This window comes from Trematomus bernacchii, unplaced genomic scaffold (genome assembly GCF_902827165.1).
Source record: "Trematomus bernacchii unplaced genomic scaffold, fTreBer1.1, whole genome shotgun sequence".
In the NCBI taxonomy this organism is placed as follows: Eukaryota; Metazoa; Chordata; class Actinopteri; order Perciformes; family Nototheniidae; genus Trematomus; species Trematomus bernacchii.
In genome coordinates, this window is record NW_022987638.1 from 1,122,565 (window position 1) to 1,141,571 (window position 19,007).

At 41.8% G+C, this 19,007-nt stretch overlaps 2 protein-coding genes across 2 annotated transcripts; both read left to right on the forward strand.

Annotated features, from left to right (window-relative positions):
- The first annotated feature begins 252 nt into the window (after window positions 1–252).
- On the forward strand, window positions 253–5,281 carry derl2 (derlin 2). Its single transcript, XM_034133159.1, has 7 exons — window positions 253–395; window positions 1,095–1,160; window positions 2,510–2,583; window positions 2,855–2,948; window positions 3,787–3,982; window positions 4,113–4,203; window positions 4,731–5,281. The coding sequence occupies exons 1-7, from the start codon at window positions 303–305 to the stop codon at window positions 4,834–4,836; spliced, it is 720 nt and encodes a 239-aa protein (XP_033989050.1). The 5' UTR covers window positions 253–302; the 3' UTR covers window positions 4,837–5,281.
- A 1,042-nt stretch (window positions 5,282–6,323) lies between these two features.
- On the forward strand, window positions 6,324–18,528 carry LOC117484742 (SWI/SNF-related matrix-associated actin-dependent regulator of chromatin subfamily B member 1-like). Its single transcript, XM_034133160.1, has 9 exons — window positions 6,324–6,621; window positions 7,570–7,681; window positions 8,932–9,040; window positions 11,460–11,597; window positions 13,043–13,170; window positions 13,284–13,450; window positions 15,241–15,431; window positions 15,580–15,711; window positions 16,659–18,528. Exons 1-9 carry the CDS (start codon window positions 6,532–6,534, stop codon window positions 16,696–16,698), a joined length of 1,107 nt encoding a protein of 368 aa, XP_033989051.1. The 5' UTR covers window positions 6,324–6,531; the 3' UTR covers window positions 16,699–18,528.
- The last annotated feature ends 479 nt before the right edge of the window (window positions 18,529–19,007 follow it).

The following is a 19,007-nucleotide window of genomic DNA, read 5'->3' on the forward strand; positions in this document are numbered from 1 at the left end:
CTGTAGGCTACTTAACTACATTTTTGGGAGACTTGTGACTTTACTTGAGTATTTCAATGTTTGGTATTTTAAATACATTTAGATGCTAATACTTTTACTTTATTAACATTTTTGAATGCAGGACTTTTACTTGTAATTCTCCACCTCTGATCACAGTAGGGTTTGGTGTTGATATGGCTCTCTATACAGTGTAGCGTTGCTGCTTGATATTCTGCTGATTTTTCACATGTGCCTGAACGCAACACCCTCGCCTTGTGGAATGACGTGTCAAGAAAGAGCCGGAAGCTTCCAGTCTGTCCAAAATGGCTTACCAGACCCTACAGCAGGAGTATTTACAGATTCCTGTTGTTACCCGGGCATATACAACCGCCTGTGTCCTCACGACTGCTGCAGTGGTAAGACACATTCCCATGTTCTCTGTGTGTGGGGGGGGGGGTTAGCCTGCTGCCGGCTAACATGGCAGGCTAACGTCAGTACTGAGCTGCTAGCTCGGTGCTGTAGCTCCAGCAGCTGAGGAGAGACGTGTCCCTGTGTGCTTCCTCAGGGGGTTACATATCTATGGTAGTCTCAGGGTAGCTCCGTGTGTCGCTCCCTGACAGCAGAGCCCTGTTATATATGACCAGTGAGGCTCAGCGGGGCTCCTGGAGGGCTCTGTCTGTCTGTCTGTCTGTCTGTCTGTCTGTCTGTCTGTCTGTCATATTCCATGTATTCCTACTGCATTCAGGTCTTTTTTAAAATCAGTTTAGATTTTATTTTAAAGATTATTTTATGTACATTATACAACTTGGTAAGCTAAGTTTTATCTTTAACAGTGCATCATATGTTGTTATAAACTGATTATATTTGTTATGGTACAATCTGAGAATGCAAAGCCGTCACTCAAACTGCACCTACCTACCTACCTACCTACCTACCTACCTACCTACCTACCTACCTACCTACCTACCTACCTATGAAATCGCATCCAGCTGTGGAATCACAGTTTTTGAGACTAGGGTTTAATGGTTTGATACTTTGCTTGGCTTTTTGTCAGATGAATATTAATGTCTGGATCATTATTGTACAAAACATGTTCATTTTGTCTGTTCTCACAGCAACTAGAGATCATCACACCATTTCAGCTCTACTTTAATCCGGATTTGATTCTAAGGAATTACCAGGTGAGCAATCTGAACCGCTGCTCATCCTCAGCCTCTGCAGATCACACACAGAAACATTTCACACACTTCACACAGCCTTAATAACTCAGCTACCTGTAAATATAGAATTGTTAACGTTTAGCTGAAATGAAATTGCCTTCATGTGTCTACTACAGCTCCATAATTATGCTACATATATTTTCTGTAAATCGTGTCCTGTGGTGTCCTCCTAAGAAAAACTGAAACCTGAAGGGATACATTTCAATTGTATATGTTTGGTTTAATGATTGCATCTGTCTACGTAGCTTTATAATGACACAGCCAATCAAATCAAGCATAAAGCAGTTAGGTCTGCAGTCTATGACAACAACAGCCCCCCCATGAACTCTCCTGCTAAAGTCTCCTTCTTATCTCATGCACAAAAACGTAACAATTGCCCATTGGCTACCTGTCAGCTGCTGTCAATCGCACGCATGTGTGTACACACACACACACACACACACACACACACACACACACACACACACACACACACACACACACACACACACACATCTAGCTGGATGATATTGAAAGGAGCAGTTTCTAAATACTATCCATGTCAATTTTGTCTACAAAAATGATAACTTAATTGGATTTCATAACAACAATAAGTTAAATCAATGTTATATGATATTACATTAAAACTGTAGTTTACCTAGATCAGTGGTCATCACCTGTGATTCAAACAAATACAATGAGTTATTATATTTGTCTTCAAAGTAAAGTTTCTGATACACACTGCTGTGAGCCTGATATGTATCCTTCATGTCATGTGGCCTGTTTCACATCTCTGCTGGCTCTCTGCAGCTCTTTGAACACTTAGAGCTCAGGGAGTTAACACTGAAGAAGGCAGCAAGCAACAACAAGCATCTGTCCATTCAAACCACCTAGCCCTATGTTCCCATTGAGAGCAGCTAACAGCTCTAGCTCCAACAGGGTTTACATCTAGAGAGAAAGTCTTGATGTTGGACATTGACAGCCCGTCCCAAAATGATTATTATGAACATAAACACCTAACATGACCATTGTTATCAGGGCAGAGCTCATGCAGGTAGACATACAGTCATTTCAGTTGTTACCGTCCTGCAACATCCACAGATGCCATATTGTTTTCTTTTTCATCGGAGCACTACATTTTTTCATTGCTGTTTGGATGTTAGGAGTATTTCCTCAATTCTAACTACAACATGTTTCTAAAATACATGACCCACCCTAGCTTTAAACACAGCCTCTAAAATGTTTGAATGAAGGAAATGAGCAGGATTTGTTTGCTACTCTGTGTTTTTATCATGTACAGATGAATGTTCTCTTTCTTTCTCTTTTTGTAGGTATGGCGACTAATAACCAACTTCCTGTTTTTTGGTCCAGTTGGCTTCAATTTCCTGTTCAATATGATATTTCTGTATCCTTCTCAGTTCCACGTCTCACTTAGTTTGCATGTGAAGTATGTTTGCATACTTTCTGTTTCACAGGGAAGGCCTCCATGTGGCTTCTGAGGTGGCAGGACAGTGTCAATATCATAGACTGTATACATAAAGTCAATATTACATCATACAGATCCTAATGTAGGAGCAATGATACAAATACTATGGTGTGGCACTTCTTCAGTGTTAAGGTGGAGATGTGTACAATGGTTGTGTTACTGTGTAGATTTCCTTAACGCTTTGTTGCAGGTACAGATACTGTCGCATGCTGGAGGAGGGCTCCTTTAGGGGCCGCACGGCTGACTTTGTCTTCATGTTCCTCTTTGGGGGGCTTCTCATGACTGTATCCTTCCCAACAATGTTTCAATAAAAGACCACTCTCACATGCAGGTAGTGAGGTCTTTAGAGAACAATTCCACAACTTCTTATGCATGCATGTAGGCCACTTAGAGTATAGATGTCCCTTGATGCCAGAGGTGGAAGAAATACTCTGATTATTTACTTAGGTCAAAGTAGAAATACTACAGTGTAAAAATACTCTATTACAAGTAAAAGTCCTGCATACAAAATCTTACTTGGGTAAAAGTTGTTAAGGAAAGTACAAAAGTATTGGCATCAAATGATACTTAAAGTACCAAAAGTAAAAGTACTTTTTAATGCGTAATGTCCCCTTTCAGAATCTCCTATATTCGATGACTATTATTATTCATGCATTAATGTGTTCATCACTGCTGGTAAAGGCAGAGCTCATTTAGTTACTTTATGTACTACTACTGGATATATTAACCTTTAATTATATATCATAGTTTATGTATTTGTTTATCTATATGTTGTATTAGCAAATAATCTGAATCTGTGAAGTAACTAGTAATTCATTGTGTTGAATAAATGTAGTGAGTAAAAGTAAAGAATTGGCTTCTAAATTGTAGTGGATAGAAGTATGAAGTAGCATAAAATGGAAATCCTTAAGTAAAGTACAAGTACCACAAAATGGTACTTTAGTACAGTTCTTGATTACTGACCAGTGACCACCACTTAAACGTCCCCAGCTCAGACAGCTTCTTGTCATAAAGTAAAGCTGCTCCATGTCAGCTCCTGTCAGACAGCGACATGTTTGAGTTCTCCCGTAACCCTCCATGTCCAGAGTCCTGTCTGTGCCATGTTCTTTAACCAGGTTTCAGATATTTGGAACGTTTGTGAGTCTGGTGTTCCTGGGCCAAGCCTTCACCATCATGCTGGTGTACGTGTGGAGCCGGAGGAACCCCAACGTTCGCATGAATTTCTTCGGCCTGCTCAATTTCCAGGCACCCTTCCTACCGTGGGTGCTGATGGGATTCTCACTTCTGCTGGGCAACTCCATCATTGTGGATCTTTTAGGTACCTATTCCTATTGCCTGCAGCCATTACTCAGTATTTCAGTGATGTGCTAAGATCCAGAGCGAGTTGTGGTGGTTGGTGTTCTACAGTCTGAACAGTGATGGTGTTAATGTGTTTAAACGTTCTCAAGGTATCGCTGTGGGTCATGTGTACTTCTTTCTGGAGGATGTTTTCCCCAACCAGCCGGGTGGTGGAAGATGGCTGAGGACCCCGTCCATCATGTGAGTCTCTAGGGTCTTCTTACATTTCTGGTGAATAAAACTGAAGATGTAAGCATGTAAGATTCAGAATCAGAATACCTTTATTCATCCCACAGGGGGACATTGTTACAGCAAAAGTAAAGATAGAGATTACAAAATAAATTAAGATTAGATAAAAGGCACGCACATAAAAAAAAAAAAGTGTACTTTACAAAGTACACATTCGTTATAAAAAAGATTATAATTTACAAAGTACACATTCAGGTAGAAAAGTAGCAGCAGCATTATTTATGAACTAAATTAAGAGTAACATAGAATGAAGTGTGGTAGAAGCTAGATAACAGAGGTCAAATGGTGTATTGCACAGAGTTACTGACAGATCCTAGTTGGAGTATTGTTCAATATATTATACACCCTACAATTTGAAAGTGTAGGAATATTTGAGTTTTCCTCTGAGGATCCTGAACCTTCTTAGGTTTGACTGAGTGTAGACTTTGGCCTGATTGCTGCTCTAGATCAGCGTTTACATCCTCCTCTGTCCCCCACAGAAAGATGCTGTTTGACACACCAGAGGAAGATGCCAACTACAACCCCTTGCCGGAGGAGCGCCCGGGGGGGTTTGCCTGGGGAGAGGGACAGCGCCTTGGAGGTTAAACGGCCCCCAGGCGGTCCCTGTCTATTAGGTCACTTCCAAGGACATTCCCTCAGAGAGATGAAGGGACAAACATGGTCTTTGTTTCTGACTTGTTTGATTAGTTGTGGATGAAGAATGCCAAACAGCCAGAGCTGCTTTTGAGATAACCGTCTGTTGTCTTTGTATATGGGCTCAAATCATCCCCAGAAACTCTTCTTGAAGCAAGATGGTTGCTCTAAGACTATTTAAGAGAAGATCTCTTCACATGGAACTCTGGAATGAGAGCCTCTGGGCTCAGGTGATGTTCATCTTCATATAAAAAAAAAAAAATATTGATATAAAACAACTGTCATATAAATGGAAAACATGACGGTGATAAAATAGCAAAGTGAATTTATTCAGATTGCGAGTGCATTTTCTTTCTCATTTACCTTTTAAAAAAAATAAATGTGTGTGGCAAATGAAGCTTTGGTTTGATCTCTTTGAACTGCTGCAGTTTGGCTGGAAACCAAAGATGTCTCAATGAGATGAACTGATTCATACAAATAACATGAGGGTCAGTAGACCCTGTAACTCTATTCTGTGACACAGCAGGTCATTGTTGTATACAGATATCAAGATTTGTACTGTGTCCTCAACTTTAGCTTTTCATCATCCATCAATTACGGTGAAGTTTTCACAGCTGAATTAGCTTTGTATTCCTTTATACAAACAGCCTTAAATCAGATACATGTAGGTTTGTCATACGCTGAACGGATGAGTCTCATGTGTATGACAACATCATTTGGTATGTTACCATGTGATCCGGTTCACTGGCCATGCAGCATGTGGGAATGGATTATAAACCCTGATGAAGAATGATTGGCCTGTGTGTTGCTCTTGAGAAGGGATGAAAGATATGTGGTGATGCATTTGTCCAATTGATAGTAGGAATTAACCCTTGTATTGTCTTTATTTCTGTACTGAATCATAACATGTGGGCCTTTAATGTAGTTTCTACTAATCTGGGACTATTGTAGAGCAGACTGAGATGAGTAATGGACTGTAATGAAGTGTTTGTTTTTTTATTTACAGGTGATGGTGTTAATATGTTGTTTTTTGAACTTCCCAATAATCTTAAGAAAACAGCTTTACACATTTTTACAGAATATCATTATACATGGAAGCCAAGTTATTATCTTATCTAAAAATGCACTGTATTTCAAAAATTATGTTAACATTTGTATATCATTTATGTACATGCTTTGAGTGTCTTGTTTTGATCTTACTATTACAGCATTTTGTATAAAGTACATTAGATTTATTTATCCTAAACGATATGCCAGATACACATTAAAGTTAACTTTACAACTTCAAAGATGAGTTCAGTGTGATCTCACTGTAGATCAGTGGGGGCGCTAACGGGCTGTAGATATTGTTCCTCTACCTTGTAACGAAAGAGTAAGTCAAATGTTGCGTTCGTAATTTTCGGAAGACAGGATTTAAGGGATGTGTTCATGGATGATATTGTATATGCGGTCGTGTCCAATAGTGGCTTGAGTTGGTTGTAGTTTATCTTTCTGCAATTGTACATTTAGTGGGCAGTTGTAATGCTTCTAGCTGGTGTTTGCTAAATTCAACAGATGAAGTGACATAGGAGATACTCTTATTTCCCAGCTTTATTGTAGATCCCAAACGCATCTGAAAGAGCAGGCTTGCTTTAGCAAAGCGTAAAGATGCAACTGGCTCTAAGTAAAACGTTTGGCCAGAAACCAGTTAAATTTCAATTAGAAGAAGATGGAGACTTTTACATGGTTGGGTCAGAGGTATGTGACTATCTTTTCATTAACTCTGAGTGCTTAGCTCCGTAATTTAAGCCTCGGTTATCTATTATTCTGGCTAGTTGATGCTAGCATGCTAACCAGCCCATAGATTCATAAACAAAGAAACACATGAAACCGGCCGGAGAGCTGCCGCTCAACGCAACATGTTCTATTCTGTTCAAAAGCTCATTAATAACAGCTAACAACATGAGCTTTTGCTGTTTTGCTATAGAGATGATGGCGTGAGATGCTATACCATTAAGTTGCATCAACATGAAGTAACGGTAACGTGCAATAGGGTAACTTACTTCCTTTGAGAATAAATGTGTTATCCCCTGTTTTTGATATTGATATGGTTCATCATGTGAACATTGAAACCACTTTTGAAGCTAAACCACTTAAGATGTTCATTTTTAAAGCAATATTTAAAGCTTTTCATTAATGTCCACAGTAGTAAACTGTACTTTATGTACATTCTAAACCTTCCGCTATTGGACAGTGGTGAAATGTACTCAAGTAATGTACTTTAGTATGATTTGGGGGGTACTACAGTTTCTGTTACTTTGTACTTCTACTTCACTACATTTCAGAGGAAAAGTGTATGTTGTCCCTGGGGGAGAAGTTCCTGTGAACAGCTGGTCCCAAAACACCTCTGCTCAATATGTCTTTCAAAGGAGAGAAACACTTGGCAATCAGTCATTCATGTTTTTATAGTTGAAATCATACTTCATTAATACATGATGTACTTTATATATTTCCTGTTGATCGGATTCCAAAACAGTGATTCATTTTAATTAGAAGTATTGAAAATGTAGATAACCCTGTTTATTATCTTCCTGATAACCAGAGAACCATATGGTTTTATTTCATTTTAAGAGAAGATTTGTGTTTCTTGAGGTTTTTATTTTTCTATTTGTTTGTTATTGTTTTTCATTTTGGTTTGGTCTCCAGGTTGGAAACTACCTGCGTATGTTCAGAGGATCTCTGTATAAGAGATACCCATCTTTATGGAGGAGGCTGGCCTCCGTGGAGGAGAGGAAGAAGATCGTAGCATCGTCACACGGTGAGTCTCTTTGGGTTTTCTACACCGGATACTGATCAAGTCATTATGGGCCACTTCTAGTCTGAACGCTCCATAGGTTGTCTATCATGTGTGATCATTCTGCTATAAACTGTTTTCATATTAAAGTGAGTATTCAACCTAAACACTATCTCAAGGGTATGTGTAAGGTAAAAACATCTTCATATTTTACACCAATAGCCAGTTTCAGATTTGACTTTATCAGGAAGAATGGTGTTGAGGTGGTGAATCTGCTTAGCTGCTGGTTAACATGGAAGATAGCTGCCATGGTAACCAGCTGACAGACCATCCAAAGAAACCAGGATAATCTGGCGCATTAGTTACAACTGTAAATGTAGCCATGACAGAGGTGGAGAAGTACTCAGATCTGGTACTTGAGTAAAGGTAGAAGTACTCAGATCTGGTACTCAAGTAAAAGTAGAAGTACTCAGATCTTGTATTCAAGTAAAAGTAGAAGTACCAGAGTGTAGGAATACTCTGTTACAGTAAAAGTCCTGCATTCAAAATGTTACTCAAGTAAAAGTACAAAAGTATTAGCATGAAAATATAGTGAAAGTAGTGAAAGTAAAAGTAGTCATTGTGCAGATTGGTCCATTTCAGAATAATATATATATAGCTTGTGAATTTACTCCAGGTGGAACTGAAATACTACAGTCAAGAAAAAGTACCTACATTACATTACATTTAGCTGACGCTTTTATCCAAAGCGACTTATAAGTGCATTCGACCAAGAAGATACAAACTGGAAGAAAACAAAATCATATAAGCACATCAGGTTTCATAGAGCCAAAACATTTCAAGTGCTACTCAACTGGCTTTAGATAAGCCAGTCCTTTGTTAGTATATAAGTGCTTTGTTAGTCATTCTATCGCTCGAAGTGGAGTCTAAAAATTGTATTTAGGTACAGTACTTGAGTCAATCTACTTAGTTACTTAACACCACTGAGGTGTGTGTGTGTGTGTGTGTGTGTGTGTGTGTGTGTGTGTGTGTGTGTGTGTGTGTGTGTGTGTGTGTGTGTGTGTGTGTGTGTGTGTGTGTGTGTGTGTGTGTGTGTGTGTGTGTGTGTGTGTGTGTGTGTGTGTGTGTGTGTGTGTGTGTGTGTGTGTGTGTGTGTGTGTGTGTGTGTGTGTGTGTGTGTGTGTGTGTGTGTGTGTGTGTGTGTGTGTGTGTGTGTGTGTGTGTGTGTGTGTGTGTGTGTGTGTGTGTGTGTGTGTGTGTGTGTGTGTGTGTAGCCACCAGTGTCACTCTGCTGAAGGCCTCAGAGTGTGAGGAGATCTTTGAGGGGAATGATGAGAAATACAAGGCGGTGTCCATCAGCACAGAGCCCCCGGCGTACCTCAGGTAAAGCTGACTTATTAGTTCTGTTATAATTACACTTTTTCCCCCTTGCTCTATATGTAGGTGTTATCCAAACCTGTAGCTTGCACGGCAACCATCCAGAGACCCTTCATACTTTTCTCTGCACTGGCATTAGGTCTACCATCGATGGATAGAGGTTAAAGGGAAACCGCACTAAAACCCAAAACCTCATGAAGGGAGTGTTCCAAAACCTGTCATCATCATTTCATCACAATGATACCAGTAAGCCCACATGAATAACTGCAGGTGGGCGATTGGAAGGACATATATCTGATTACCTGATATTGAACTGTTGGTTCTGTTTGTTTTAGAGCTTGCAAGAATTCAGGATATCTTACTTTTTTCTTGGGAATCCTTTAACTTTATGGAAGTACAACACATAATTGCTTGTGCAATAGTGCAGGGCAATGCAGCTTCAAATAATATCTTGTGTGTATATATATGTATATATACAGCTCTGGAAAAATGAAGAGACCACTCCAAATTTGTATTAAACCTCAATCTCTACATGTACGGCAGCCATTCCATTCCAGTGTCTGTTGAATTCCAACACAGAAATGTTATCAGTAGTTTATAGAATAACATTTAAAAAAGACCTATAAATAGTCAAACCAGAGAAACTGCACATTTTGCAGTGGACCAGAGCTGTATGTACAGTATCTCGAGTAGGGATGCTCCAATCGACAATTTTGGGGCCGATCGCCGGAATCAGTATCGGCCGATACCGATCGAGTGGGCGGGGCCTATGGGGATCTTCCATTTAAAGTGATGTTTAATGGCGCGTTTCCACTACAGCGCGCAGCCCGGTTTAAGAGGGCTGTGACGTCAGCGGCCCGTCTTTGGTTGCGTTTCCACTTGGCCTGGTACCGGCCGGCGGGTCCTAATTCACAGTTTTTCTGGCCTCATAAAATCGTGGGTCCAGGGCCAGAGACAACGAGGCTGAGTCGGGCTGAGTATGCTAAACTAGAGAGAGCGTCGCTGGCAAGGGGGCTACAACTACAGCAAGATGAACATATTTGACCGTGATTTAATTGTAATACACGTTTCAAAATGATGCCGAAGTAACAACATACTGATACCGGTTAGTAAAAACCATGAATTAATGCTTTGACAAGTCTGCAGACAGACGGCAGGCGAAAAACCTTTTAAAATGCTTGTTTTCTAAATGGAGATTGGCTAAGCTAACGCAATATATGCTCCGACCGTCCACACTCACAACAACGGCCTATACAGACATAAATAAAGCAGCGACTGTATTCGCCATGACACAGGCAGTCTGTGGTTTGTACTTGTTTAACTTTTGTCTAGTTTCTGAACAGATATGAGGAGCTGTGAGCTCTGAGTGCTAACAGCTAACGGCTGTGTTGTGTTTCTGGGGTCCTCTGAAGATCACGTCACGGCTCCGCCTACACTGCGTTACTATAGATACTGCCCCAGTTCCTAAACTGTAATGGAAATGCGCCATAAAGTGAGCCAGTCCTAACGAGGCCCAGCCATACCGAGCGGGGCCGAGCGAGGCCGTGTAGTGGAAACGCGCCATTAAACTCAGTTAATGGGGCTCATTTACTGGCGCTTCCACAAACAACAACCAACATAATTATTACATTCAGATGAAGTACATTATTCAAGTTTACATTAACTTTGGATAATAACACGGGAGAAATGAGCTGAAGCGCTCTCTTTTCCTCTCTCCCCCTCTCTCTCTCTCCCTCTCTCTCCCTCTCTCCCCCTCCCTCTCTCTCTCTCTCTCTCTCTCCCCTGACAGCCTGACAGTATCTCCTGCAGCTCACTGATCCAGTAATGTGTGAGGCCGACAGTGAAGAATAAATATATTTATAACTAGTTTAGCTTGTTCCAGATGTAGATCAAATAGCTAAGTGTGTTAGGTCTAACTCTTGTGTGTGTTGCTCCGCTCACCGGTCCGTCACAGCGGGTGGAGCTGCAGGATTTCTGCTTCACACACGTTGCATACCGCTATTTTATTGTCTTTTTCGGACACCTTAAAATACTGCCAGACTGGTGACGCCATTTTGGCGAGCTTGTTTTGCCGTGCACAGAGAAAAGTGTCATGTATTTTACGTCATGCGATCGGCTCTCGCGATCGGCATTTTTAGAGAGCACCGATCGATCGGCAGAGAGTGAGTATCGGCCGATATCGATCGGCGGCCGAATGATCGGAGCATCCCTAAACTCGAGTGTGCGTGCCTCAGTCCGTCTGTCCTGCATTTAACCCGGCCTGCTTTTAAAGCATAACTATATTATTCAATAGAGAATCGAATTAAAGTTAAATACATCTTGTGACATTGCACGTAAATTATATTTGAATATACTGGATATATTCAATACATCATCCACCCATTTGTATTATTACCCTTGTCAACATCGTGTGTCCTTCTCTCAGGGAGCAGAAGGGCAAGAGGAGCAGTCAGTGGGTGCCCACCCTGCCCAACAGCTCCCACCACCTGGATGCTGTGCCCTGCTCCACCACCATCAACCGCAACCGCATGGGCCGGGACAAGAAGAGGACCTTCCCCCTGTGGTGAGACAGCTGTGGCTTTGCACTCTGAGCTGCTGTTAATCCAACCTCATTGTGTCATGTACAGGGTTTACATACAGTCACATTCTGTAAGATAAAGAAGTACAATTAGCCCTCTCAGATTGTATGGAAACAAAATTCCAGTTTTAAACAAATATTCCAGCCACTGTTTGATATGAGAGCAAAGAACTGGTACTGAACAAACAAACTGGTGATGAGGAAGAGTCCGGACAGGGCAACCAGGGCTACCTCAGTATCATCAATTACATCAATGGTTTTTCAAAGAGGGCCAGATTTGATAATGTGAATATGCCCGGGGGCCATTGTCCCTTCTGACATTTTTTAAACATAAAAATAACATACAAATACACTGTTATATCACCATTTTCATTGTCACATTTATCTTTATTTTTCAAAAGACAATATAACTAAATATAAGCCACTCAGGCAAGCGTGAACAACCCTAAAAACAAATTCATATCTGGAGTCAGATAACATTGAACAGACTATTGGAAATACCTTAACTTTGTAGCGGGTTTGACCTGTTTTTAGTAAACTGGGGTGCCAGTCAGAATCAGGTCTGAAAAATAATCATCTAAAAATATTCAACAGAAATGTTTCAGCCAAACCATACACAAATGAATTAATTCGGGAAATATCTCCATCACCGAAATGCAATACAAAATAAATCACACATCAATTTTCATTTTCGTCAGATATATTTCATGGGGAAAAACCAGACATTTAAGATCGGTGTGTGTGCAGTGTGTGCTGTGTGTGTGCAGTGTGTGTGCTGTGTGTGTGCAGTGTTTCGTGAAAAGAGTCAATATATACTGTTCAATCCGCTTTAGCAAAGAGTCCAGCTGGTTACAACCCCAACAAAAGTTCAATCCAGTTCATAGGCCCACAAACAAAGGTAACTGAAAAAGTTTTACTGCGGATCCACCCAGAACCAAAAAGCAGCGTCTTTAACAGAAAAGGCAAAGTGCGGCAGGAGAGCGGCCCTTAGAGCGGGGGATGCCGCCATGCGGGAAAGGAGGAAATACATTTGAAAGATGTATTCTGTTTGAGCGTCCTACAGGGCCATCAATATGACATTATAAGACCGAAGCTGCAGGCCATATGAAATCTGAGGACGGGCCAGACTTTGGACATACCTTAGTGACATTATGACCTGGAACAGCAGGGTGTCTCTTATGAATCTTATACTGTATATGAAAACAGTATTTATCTTGACCTTTCACCACATTCACCATTCTACTAGTGTGTGGAGGATTCTATCAGGGAAACTGCAGCATATTAAAGGTAGAGGGAGCGGTGAAGCTGGTGAACAAAGGCCAAGTTGTCCTGAAAGTAGTTTGAACTGTCAGAAACATGCGAGTGTTGTATTATAGAGAGACGTGTGGAACCATCTTTAGGCGGCACTGATGTTGTCGTTGTCTGCTCAGCTTTGATGACCACGACCCCGCAGTGATCCATGAGAACGCAGCGCAGGTGGAGGCGCTGGTTCCCATCCGGCTGGACATGGAAATCGATGGACAGAAACTGAGAGATGCCTTCACTTGGAACATGAATGGTATAAGTGTCAACTAGCTTGACAACATCCAAAACAATCCCGATAAGGAAGTTAGTCATATTTGTTATTTTATTTTAGAGCTTTGTCTCACCTCCTCTCTCTGCCCCCCTCAGAGAAGCTGATGACCCCGGAGATGTTTGCAGAGATCTTGTGTGATGACCTGGACCTGAATCCTCTGGCCTTCGTCCCTGCCATCGCCTCCGCCATCCGTCAGCAGATCGAGTCGTACCCCAACGACGGCATCCTGGAGGAGCAGCAGGACCAGAGGGTCATCATCAAGGTGGGTGCTGGGCCAAACCACCCAGCTAAGGGGAATAAACCAACCTAAAATCAAATCTCAAAGACTCCCATTGACATAGAGATTAAGGGCCCGTGTCCAAATAGCAGCGGCCGCTTCCAGAGTTTCATCAAGAAAATGCTCCCAGTGCTTTTTAATTGTTTCTATGACAACGATATCTTAATATTGTAAGTTAAGTTGTTAATGGAGACATGTCATGGCCACTGATCATAATTCCATTGTTGAGGTCTACTAGAATAGATTTATATTGTGCATTTTTCCAAACTCACGTTGGTTTCTCATACAGCATCTCTGTAAACTACGTGTATTCACTGAATTTCACTCTCTGCCTTTAACGGCTCGTTGTAGCTCCAATAGCTCCAGCCCCCACCCTCCCTGTGAGCACAGTGTGCTCTGATTGGTCGGGACGTTGTGAATCGCGCTGAGCTCCGTGGAGGTGTTGTTTCCTTGTTTAGCGATACACAGCCAAACACAGCCAAACTCATCCTGAGTACACACAAACTCACATCCGAAGTAAAAACAATAAGTGTGTCTTGATATTGAGTAAGAAAAAGGTTGATAAACGCTGTGAGAATGGGTCTGCAGAGAGAATATCACCGCGATCCCAACTGTCTGTTATCAGCCTGCAGCCAGGGAGGAGAAATCAGCTGAGCTGCCTGCACTGAGTGTGTGTGTGAGGAAGTCCGTGGATTGGTCAATTTGGACCAATCAGCGGGGGCTTAACGTAACGGCTCCGCGGACGTAACGTAACGGCTCCACGGATTGGTCCATTTCGTTCCGGGTACGGGGTTACGTCACCCCGTACCCGGAAGAATCAAATGGACAATGACGTATCTCCAACGAGGCGTTTTGGGGAGGTATTTTCTGTGTTAGAGTTTTACTCGCTACAGGGTGTACTTTGAGGGTTTTGACTCTGCACACCGTTTACATGCATAAAAACCTTCATAACACACAAGGGGACGGGTAATAACCGGAAAAGCATGACACCTCTTCTTTAAAGAGAGAGGAAACAAAGACACACACTGCTACTGCAGGATTAAGTTGGTAAGACATGAGCCGCTTTCACACCAAGTACTTTGCCGTACTTAGTGCCGGCACTTAGTTCCCAGCACTTAGTTCCCAGCACTTAGTTCCCAGCACTTAGTACCCCCATGGAACTAAAGAGCAGATCGCGTTCACACCGGAATAAGTCCCTGAGGGAGGATTAGCCAAATGAAGCCGCTGATGTCACTTCTTCTTCTTCTGCTTTGGGTTTACTGGCAGGCCGCAAACCACTTCACGGCGTATACTGCCACCCGGAGTCCCCGGCCGGAAGTCCCCGGAGTTGGGGACTGGCTTCAGTAGAAGCTGCTGGGACTCCCAGCAGCTTCTACTGAAGCCTTCCGAGTAAATCGCCAGAACGCCGGCACCTCCTCATCTCCACCGCTCCAATGTTTTTTTTTGTGTTGCCATAAGTTAGTCTCTCTCCGTTGGTGCACGGGGCTAATGCTAATGCCATCAAATACAATGGCAAAACTTTTCCGAGTTTTACGGGGCGTGGTTTGCAATCCGCCCAGCTAATCAGAAATTGGAACTTTTTTCTCCGCAGGAAAGTACCACCTCTCTAGCAGGCACTAAAAAGGGGGTAAAAGTTCTCATGAACTAAGTTCTCTTTTTGGTGTGAACGCAAAATCCCAGGAACTATCGGAAGTAAACAGGAAAAGTACGGGGAAAAGTACTCTGGTGTGAAAGCGCCTATGGGAGTGTTCATAATGTGTGTCTGTTTTCCTCAGCTGAACATCCACGTGGGGAACATTTCTCTGGTGGACCAGTTTGAGTGGGACATGTCTGAGAGAGAGAACTCCCCCGAGTCCTTCGCCCTGAAGCTGTGCTCTGAGCTGGGTCTGGGGGGGGAATTTGTTACCACCATCGCCTACAGCATCCGCGGTCAGATCAGCTGGCACCAGAGGACCTACGCCTTCAGGTATGAGTATGAAATATGTTTCATTAGCAATACATGCAGCTGTCACTGCATTTGGAGGCCCAGTTTATCTGAGCAAGGGGTCTCATTCCCGTCTTTCTATATTTACCCTTTACTGATTCATTGCTGCCATGCTTGTGTTTGCTCGCAGTGAGAACCCCCTCCCAACAGTAGAGATAGCCATCCGCAACACAGGAGACGCAGACCAGTGGTGCCCCCTGCTGGAGACCCTCACAGACGCTGAGATGGAGAAGAAGATCCGAGACCAGGACAGGAACACCAGGTGAGACAGAAACAGAGAGAATTAAAGACAACGGACTGTCAGAACATTTTTGATTGAAGGAATTATAATCATAAAGTAAACATACTATACTTTTAAAGGAAAATACATTTAATTGTAATCAGCGTTTCCGCCAGGGGGGCGTCTTGGCGTCATTTGACAAAAAAAATAATAATTTGAGAGAAGATCGAGAGTTTTTATCGCTTGAAATGGCGAAAAAGAAAAAGGACAAGGACATCTGGTGGGATTATTTTCGACGCCAGCAAAGTGCGTTCCTGTGACGGAAAAAACAAAACACCGCCGCATCTTCCAAGGACCATGCCAGGAGCTGTGTCCCTGTCGGCAGGGAGACGTAAAGAGATAGTATAAGGGACGGCGCAATTCAAGTCACGTAACACGAAGTGACGTCACCCCCCCCCCCGGCTCTCGGGGTGGACACCCTCTCGCCCTGGTCTGGCGGAAACACTGATTGTAATGGTAAAACTTCATTAACTGGTGATGCAGCAGACTTTCATTATATAATAAACCTAGCCGATAGTTGGTAATCAGGCATTGTGACCACTCTGAGATAAACTAGTAGTGTTCATTTAACTTGTTTCTCCACTCCAACTCTTTCATTGCTGCTGTTTTTTAAAGATAAATGTCCTAATATTCAGGTTTCAGACACGTTAATAATTCTTTATATCCATTGCATTATTTATCGTTGCCATGGTGAATAGTGGTCAGAGCTCCATGATAATGGCTTTCTTCATTAACCTACATCTAACTCAGAGTGAAAAAACATTTGTATTAATTACAAATATTCTTTTGAACAGACCACAATTCAAATACTCCAAATCGTTCACTGTATAGTTAAAAGTCTCGTCAAGCCAGAAAATAATGATCCATCCATCAGATCATTCCAACAGTTTGGAGAATCCTTGAAGTAATGTGAATAAAATGTTTTCCAGGCGTATGAGAAGACTGGCCAACACCGCTCCGTCCTGGTAGAGGCCCAAGCTCCAGGACTACTGTTACTGAAGAAGCAACACACACACACACACACACACACACTCACACTCACACTCACACTCACACTCACACTCACACACATCTCACTGACTAAAACACACACATTAAGGCATTCCTCTACACACAGTCATCAGAACACTTTAACACCTGTCAGCTGGTGTTGCAGGAGGTTTATCTGACTGTTACAGAACTGTTACACACATGTCTAGTGGAAACAATATATATGAGAGAGATGAAGAGCGTTTGTGTAACATGAGGGTGGCTCTTACAAAAGTCATTGTAAATTCTTCAGACCTGGATGGCATGTGGAACAGAGCTCTGCCGTGGTAACATCTCAGTGGAAATGCATTACAGATGTTTTCACAGCTAGCATCCTGTATATAAGTGTAAATGGGTTAAGAGTATCTGTTTGGAATAAGACCTATACATGTTGATGTTCCATATGACCAGCAGCTGGAATTACTAAGGCTGGGTAATCAAAGGGATCATTTTGAGATCAATACATCTGTACATAGTCTAGCTGCCAGCTCATAGTCAGAGTCCTGTTGTGAACCTGGAAATGTTGAGTACCCCAAAGTGTTATGATAGAAATGTATAGTAGCGGTCTCCAGCACATAGAAACTGCCAGATGCTAACCTGCATATGTTGGGTAATTTGCACAATTAGCATAAGTTGCGTTAGCTGGCATTATGCAGACAAAATGAATACAAATGGCTTTGCCGATTTGGACAACTTTGGAGTGGTTTTTGAGGTTATGAGGACATTGAATCAAATTCTGAAATGTTCAGGATCCAAAATGGCAGTTTTATCCAGAAAGTGGCCATATTTCTTTCCCTGGGAATTTTGATTAACTTGGGGTCAATTTTAAAGTCAAAGACTGATTTGACATCCGGCAGTTTCTATGTGCTGGGGACCTGTACTATACATTTCTATCATAAAACGTTGGGGTACTCAACATTTCCGAGTTCACAGTGCTGGCAAGTAGACTATTATTCAAGAAAAAACAAAGGGTCACACAATAACTTTAGATTCTCCAAAGAGGATTTAGTCTTCTTTGTCATATATAATTGTAAACTGAATGTCTTTGGGCTTTAGTCGGCTGTCGGACAGAAATGTGAAGATGTTACCATGGGCTCCGAGGAGGTTGTAGGGAGCCTTTTTTTACTATTTCTTTAAAGATTATACAATATTATCTGACCCGTGCACATCAATGCTTTGGTGCTGGATACCCAAAATGGCTACATGATGCCCCTCTGTGTAGACTATTAGAACCATTTGAAAAGTGCAGTAATCCAGTGAATGTTAGTGAGCCACTTCACAGTGATTTTGAGAACTTCTGTACTGTGGCAGGTGTTATGTTCATACCTGACAGAAATAACCAGTGTGTGTGTGTGTGTGTGTGTCAAATGTAACTCAAACACTCACTGGTGATGTTAGCGGCAGTAGCTGAGAGCTGTTGGGTGCCTGCAGCCAATCATAGGGCTGATTTGATTTCTGCATGCAGACTCCTGATCTTACTTCCAGATTGTGATCAGGGTGCACCAGGGTTTATTTGCATGCATAAATCTAAATATAGGTAGATGATACTGTAACCCTGAGCATGAGGGCCTCACAGTGTCTCAGACTGCTGCCTCTTGTAGCTGACAAGAACCAATGGTGTCTTTTAAAGTGATTATTTCAAACTTGAACATATTCCAGAGAATGATGTTAAAATATCTACTGTCACTTGTTTTTTGTAAAATTGCTTTACCTTTATAGTGGACTTCTTTTTTTTATATGAAAATGACAATAAAGAAATAACAAATGTTATTCAGTTGTGTTTCACATTTTGATATTGTACTAATTTCTCTAAACCATGAAATTAATAACTTTGCATCAATTTGGTTATGCTTATATGTGTTAGTCTTACTTTTTAAAACAATAGATGAAAGTTAATAACTGAACTGTTTTTAAAGAAATCTCATCTCTGAGAGCTGACGGTGCAGCGGTGAGAATGACCCCGCAGCAGTGCTAGGGTAATGTGGAGTTGACAGTTCTGGTTTTAAATATATTTCAGAGGTGTGAGAACTGATCCATAAATTCATCAGTCTCGAGTCAGGCTCAGTGTGAGCACTGCTTTGCCCCTGGGAGGGAGCACAGATCTTACAGCCTCACATCCACATGTAATCAGGGTGAGGTTTGTTGCAGCAGGTCTTCACTCAACAGGAATTCAACTTAAGTGTAACAGTTGTAAATATGCAGTGGGGTTTATTTGTAAATCATTTTGTATAATCACACACATTCTGTGT

Bases quoted from the DNA above. Each gene is read 5' to 3' on its own strand.
- derl2 (XM_034133159.1), top strand. From the start codon at position 303: ATGGCTTACCAGACCCTACAGCAGGAGTATTTACAGATTCCTGTTGTT. The intron at 396-1,094 runs GTAAGACACATT...CTGTTCTCACAG, and splicing joins TCCTCACGACTGCTGCAGTG to CAACTAGAGATCATCACACC. The intron at 2,949-3,786 runs GTATCCTTCCCA...ACCAGGTTTCAG, and splicing joins TTGGGGGGCTTCTCATGACT to ATATTTGGAACGTTTGTGAG.
- LOC117484742 (XM_034133160.1), top strand. From the start codon at position 6,532: ATGCAACTGGCTCTAAGTAAAACGTTTGGCCAGAAACCAGTTAAATTT. The intron at 6,622-7,569 runs GTATGTGACTAT...TTTGGTCTCCAG, and splicing joins TTTACATGGTTGGGTCAGAG to GTTGGAAACTACCTGCGTAT. The intron at 9,041-11,459 runs GTAAAGCTGACT...TCCTTCTCTCAG, and splicing joins GAGCCCCCGGCGTACCTCAG to GGAGCAGAAGGGCAAGAGGA.